This window comes from Cupressus sempervirens, chromosome 9 (genome assembly GCF_028749045.1).
Source record: "Cupressus sempervirens isolate cs-2001-9-10 chromosome 9, ASM2874904v1, whole genome shotgun sequence".
NCBI classification, from domain to species: Eukaryota; Viridiplantae; Streptophyta; class Pinopsida; order Cupressales; family Cupressaceae; genus Cupressus; species Cupressus sempervirens.
In genome coordinates this window covers 430,021,927-430,028,082 of record NC_143126.1, presented here as the reverse complement: position 1 = coordinate 430,028,082, position 6,156 = coordinate 430,021,927, and the positions used below count along the sequence as shown (strand labels likewise).

Sequence of the window (6,156 nt, the reverse complement as noted above, 5' to 3'; positions counted from 1 at the left end):
CTGAAACTCTATTTTATTTGCCAAGTCTTTTGGGGAAATCAAAAGATATGGCTGAAACTCAGGTTTTGCTGACCTACTAGGATTTACTAGGTAGGTATTGGTTGGGTGTATTACAAAAGTGTGGGAATCTGAAAAGCTATTGATTCAGAGTACATTGGGATATGTGAAGGTGTGTTGACCATCAAATCAAGTGGTTGAGAGGCCTAAAGCATAGATCCATGTTTTGGCCTAGTTGTGGGATGCTATTTCTAAAAGCAAATTGGGAGCAGACTTTGCTTACCTGTTCCTTGCATTGAGAAGGTTGTCAAACCTTGTGAGAAGGTTATTCGCCAAGAGTGGAAGGTCCTTTAAGGATCTCTTAAGGCTAGAAGCAAGTTTGGCTTGTTTGAAGGGTCTAAGTGCAATCTAGACCAAGAGTACACTTCCGGTGTGTAACTCTGCATCAAGGTGGTATCAGAGCAGGTTAAGACCTGTTTTCATCATGTCTGAAGGAGAAGATGGACCAGAGAGGGCTCTCCCTCTGAGGGTCACAAATGCAGAACTAGCCAAGATAGTACAAGAACAAATGGCTGAAAGTAGGGCCTTTAGAGAAGAGAACAGAGCAGTCAAGAGAGAGAGAGACTCAAGGGTAAGTTGAAGAGAGGAGAAAACTATGAATCAGAAAATGAAGAGGTGGAGCAAGATGACAATGCAGCAGCAGTACCACCTGATCAAAGGCCTCTCTTACAAGCACTAGAAAGGATGGGAGTCAAGGGTGGAGAGATCCCTACATTTCAAGGAAAACTCAATCCTGATGAATGCATTGATTGGCTTGAAGCCATGGACAATCACTTTGAATGTGACCATATTCCACCAAGCCAAAAAGTAAAGATTGCCAAGACTAAGTTGAAGGGTGCAGCACTAAGCTGGTGGAATTTTGTTCAGAATGAGAGGGCTGAGGATGGCAAGGAGCCCATAACTACTTGGAAAAAAATGAGAGCAGAGATTAAGAGGCAGTTTGTGCCCGAGGATTATGAAATCCTTGTGAACCAAAGGTTGCATAACCTCAAACAAAGGGATCTTGATGTGAGCACATACACACAAGAGTTCCATAACTTGACATTAAGAGCCAAGGTCAATGAGACAAATAAACAAAAACTAGCCAGATATGTAAGTGGCTTGAAGTATTCTATTCAAGATGAATTGACATTGGTAAATTTGGAGTCTATACACCAGTGTTTTAATCTTGCATTGAAGATTGAAGAGAAGCATAAGAGGAGAGGTGATTCAAACACCAACAAAAGAGGAGGTAGCAATAATTTCAGAGGAAGAGGAGGCAGATTTCAAGGCAGAGGCTCTGGTTTCAGAGATGAAAATCAGAATCAGAATATGGATACCAGTCAAAGAGGATCTTTTAGAGGCAGAGGCAATAATGGCAATAGAGGAAGGAATGGCAACAGGAGCAGAGGAGGCCAGGTCTTCACTAGTAGGTGTTTTATTTGCAATCAGACAGGGCATCAATCCTTTAGATGTCCCCAAAAAGGAGGAGACAGTAGCAGACCCGGAGATAGCAGAATTAATCTATTGCAAGAAGAAGAAGAGGATGGGCAAAGCATCTCATCCTATCACACCACAACCTCCAGACTTGCTAATCCTGAAACTGGAGAGTGCCTCATGATGCAAAGGACACTTTTGAAGGTACCACAACCTGCTGAACCACCTCAGAGGAAAACATTGTTCATGACACATTGCAAGGTGAAAGGAAAGGTATGTAAGTTAATTGTGGATTCAGGGTCAACTGACAATATAGCATCTAAAGAAATGGTGGATAAATTAAAGTTGCCTAGGATACCACACCCATACCCTTATAAAGCTTCTTGGTTGACAAAAGACAAGCAAACATTGGTAAATGAACAAGTTTGGGTGGAGTTCACATTAGGAGAGTATTCTGATAAAGTTTTGTGTGATGTCACTGAGATGGATGCATGTCACCTCTTATTAGGGAGGCCATGGCAGTTTGATGTAAAATCAAGGCATGATGGAGAAACCAACATTTATACAATAACTAAGGGAGGTGTTAAGTATACAATGAGGCCATTTCCTGATGATAACAAATCAGACCATATAGTTAGTAGTGTGACTTTAGTAGGGGAGAAGGAATTCCTCAAAACTATAAAAGAAAAGGACACACCCTGCTTTGCAATAGTGGTAAGACCAAAACAAGAATCAAGGAACCTAGTCAAGCCTAGAGCAGATTTGAAAAAAGATGATGTAGGACCCAAGGAGGTTAGGGATTTGCTGAACAAGTATCATGGGATTGTGGCAGGGAGTGTACCATCTACTTTACCACCAGAGAGAGAGGTGAGTCATTGTATAGACCTCATACCAGGGGCCACTTTACCAAATAAGGCTGCATACAAGTTGACTCCAGAACAGAATGAGGAGATAGCAAAACAAATAGAAGAGTTGTTGTCTAAGGGTCTGATTAGGAAGAGTGTGAGTCCATGTGCAGTACCTGCAGTACTTGCACCAAAAAAGGAAGGAACATGGAGGCTATGTACGGACTCAAGGGCTATAAACAAGATAACCATCCGGTATAGGTTTCCCATGCCAAGAATGGAAGATTTGTTGGATTGTTTAGGAGGGGCTAAAATTTACTCCAAAGTAGACTTAAAAAGTGGATACCATCAGATAAGGATCAGAAAAGGGGATGAGTGGAAAACAGCATTTAAAACAACTGAGGGTCTTTATGAGTGGCTTGTGATGCCATTTGGGCTATCAAATGCCCCAAGTACCTTCATGAGATTGATGAATGAGGTACTTAAGCCTTTCCTTAACAAGTTTGTTGTGGTATACCTAGATGACATACTAGTGTTTAGCAAGGATGAAAAGGAACACTTCAAACATCTAGATTTGGTCCTAAAAAGATTGCATGAGGAAGATCTCAAGATCAATTTGGAAAAGTGTATATTTGTGAAGGATGAACTGATATTTCTTGGTTTCATTATTTCTAAGGACTCTTTGAAAATGGATCCCTCCAAAGTAGAAGCTATAATAAATTGGCCATCTCCTACCACTACTGGTGAGGTTAAAAGTTTCCATGGTTTATGTAATTTTTATAGAAAATTCATAAGGAATTTTAGTGGGATATCTGCTCCAATGGTGGATACCATTAAGGGGGGCAAGAAATGTCATTTTGTATGGACTAATGCTGCAGAAGAATCTTTCCAAATGCTGAAGCAGAAGATAGCACAAGAACCAGTCCTAAAGTTCCCTGATTTCAACAAAGTGTTTGTCATAGAATGTGATGCAAGCACTAAAGCTATTGGTGGTGTATTGAGTCAAGAGGGCAGACCAATAGCCTTCTTTAGTGAGAAGTTAAATGAAGCAAAGCAAAAATATTCAGTATATGATCTAGAGTTGTATGCTATGGTCCAATCCTTAAAAAGATGGAGGCATTATTTACTTTCCAAGGAGTTTATTGTTTTTACTGATAATCAGGCTTTGAGCTTTCTTAACAGGCAAGAAAAATTGAATCAAAGGCACATGAAGTGGATGGAGTTCATCCAAGCATATACTTTCTCAATCAAGCACAAGAAAGGGATCACAAACAAAGTTGCTGATGCCCTAAGCAGAAGAAACCTCCTAGTTCAATCAATTGAACTTGAAACCGTTGGCATAGAAGGTATGAAGGATCTATACAGCCAAGATGAAGATTTCAAAGAGATTTATAAAGTTTGCCAAAGCATGGAAGGAAGGTATCACACAGAGCTCTCTGATTTTTTAATTCAAGATGGTTTATTGTTTAAGGGGGGACAATTATGTATTCCTAGGGGATCATATAGAGAGAATATAATCAAAGAAAAACATAGTGGGGGCATGTCTGGTCATTTTGGATTAGACAAAACACTTGAGCAAGTTAGGAGATTCTACCATTGGCCAAAAATGCAGTCCGATGTAAGAAAGTTTGTGGAATCTTGTATAATTTGTCAAAAGGCTAAAGGGCACTCATCAAATGCAGGGCTTTATACTCCTCTACCTATCCCTGACAGACCATGGGATTCAATAAGCATGGATTTTGTATTGGGATTACCAAAAACTAAGGCAGCAATTGATAGTGTGTTTGTGGTTGTTGACAGATTTTCCAAAATGTCTCACTTTATCCCTTGCAAAACTACACATGATGCTTCAAACATTGCAGGTCTATTCTTCAAAGAAGTGGTAAGACTCCATGGTTTACCAAGGTCTATTGTTTCAGACAGAGACTCCAAGTTCCTAGGACATTTTTGGAGGACTCTTTGGAAAAGACTTGGAACAAATCTTAATTTTTCTTCTGCCTATCACCCTCAATCAGATGGGCAGACTGAGGTAACAAATAGGTCACTAGGGAACCTACTAAGATGCTTGGCACAACAATATGGTGGATCATGGGATAATATATTACCACAAGCTGAATATGCATACAATGATTCAGTAAACAGAAGTACTGGTTTGACACCATTCCAAATTGTTTATGGTGAACACCCAAGGGGAGTACTAGAGTTAAGGGATGTCAGTCAGATGGAGAGGAGAAGTGCCCAAGCTCAAGACTTTGCACAAGTGATGAAGGAGGTACAACACCAAGTGAAAGACAGACTATCTAAATCTGCAGACAAGTACAGAGAACATGCCAACAAGAAAAGAAGGGATTTGCAGTTTAAGGTTGGAGACCTTGTCATGGTCCATTTGAAGAAGGAGAGGATGCCAAAGGGACAGCATACCAAGTTGATGGCAAAGAAAATTGGTCCATTTAAGATCCTACAAAAATGTGGGAACAATGCATACAAAATTGAATTGCCACCGGATGTTGGATTGTCACCAATCTTTAATGTCTCTGATTTTTTTGCTTTCAAAGAACCTACTGATATTGTGGATGCAGGTACAGGTCTGGAAGAGCAGGTTACTGATGTTGCATTGCCAAAGACACATAAACTCCAAATTGAGTGCATATTGGACAAGAGAGTTTCTATGGAGACACGAAGAGGCACATACTATACCTACTTGGTCAAATGGGCTGGGTTACCTGAGGAGGATGCAACATGGATGACTCAAGCAGAGATAGAGAAAGCAAGCTATCAATTTAACACCATTCCCAACTCAAGGGACTTGAGTTCTTTTGGAGAGGGGTAGTATGGTGCAGAGCACAAAGCTTGGTATTAGAGGAATGGATAAAAACTCCATCTTGTCTTCATTCTTCCTTCCTCATACCTCTTTGGATATAATTAGAAGTTTTATGAAGTTTTATGCAAGGTTTGAATAAATATGAGCCCATTTGTGTAGGCACTTCATCTTATTTGGTGACCCTATAAACCAAGGATGTAAGTAGCCTATAGGGTATATATGTTTTAGGTGTTTAGGAGGGTTTCATATGGCCTAAATAGCCATGATGCTCAATAATATCATGTTTAGAATGTGTTTTGAAGTCTTCATATGAAAAGTTGCTCATATCGGCAGTTTTGAAAAAAAGTTGCTGACAACTTTTGCAAGAAAACTGTGCAACTTTTGCAAATCAGTTACATTCGACCTCTAACTGCCTTGGAGGTCGGTTTTTAGGTGTCATTAGGCTATAAATATATTGATCCTCTTCCCAAAAGAACAGAGGAACTTCATTTGTACGGATTTTTCATTGGATGAATAAAGAACTCCCTATTTTTCTGTTTAATTCGCTATTTTCAGAGGTTGCACGTGTGGTACGGACGTGAGACTAGAAGTTTAATGGTGGATTTGCAGAGTTTTATGTCCCACTGACTCTTTGCATTTTATTTGGAGTGATTTGAAGGAGTTTGGACAAAGTTAGAGCAAATTGGGTGAAACCAGTCCCAAACCCTCCATAAAATCAGGGTTTTGTGCAAATGAGCCATTAGAGTGCACCTAATTGGCCTCAGGGGTACAAAACCCAATAATCTGAGAGAAGACATGTACCATTTGTTGATTCTAGAAGTAGGAGTAGTTTCCATGGTGGGAGTCCAAGTTTCAATGATGCCCTAGTTCAAGTTAGGCATAGAATTTGAACTCGGAATGCAGATTTGGAAGTAGAATTGTGAAGTTCGGTTGATTGGAGTGCAACCAAAGGTAGAATTGGAAGTCTTAGACCTTCCCTAACACCATCCAAGTCAGTATCTTTTTCTGTGTACCCAT

At 40.0% G+C, this 6,156-nt stretch overlaps 1 protein-coding gene across 1 annotated transcript; it reads left to right on the top strand.

Moving 5' to 3' along the window:
- The first annotated feature begins 481 nt into the window (after window positions 1-481).
- On the top strand, window positions 482-5,148 carry LOC149539135 (uncharacterized). The gene is made up of 3 exons (XM_089802520.1): window positions 482-575; window positions 662-2,499; window positions 2,995-5,148. Exons 1-3 carry the CDS (start codon window positions 482-484, stop codon window positions 5,146-5,148), a joined length of 4,086 nt encoding a protein of 1,361 aa, XP_089658646.1.
- The last annotated feature ends 1,008 nt before the right edge of the window (window positions 5,149-6,156 follow it).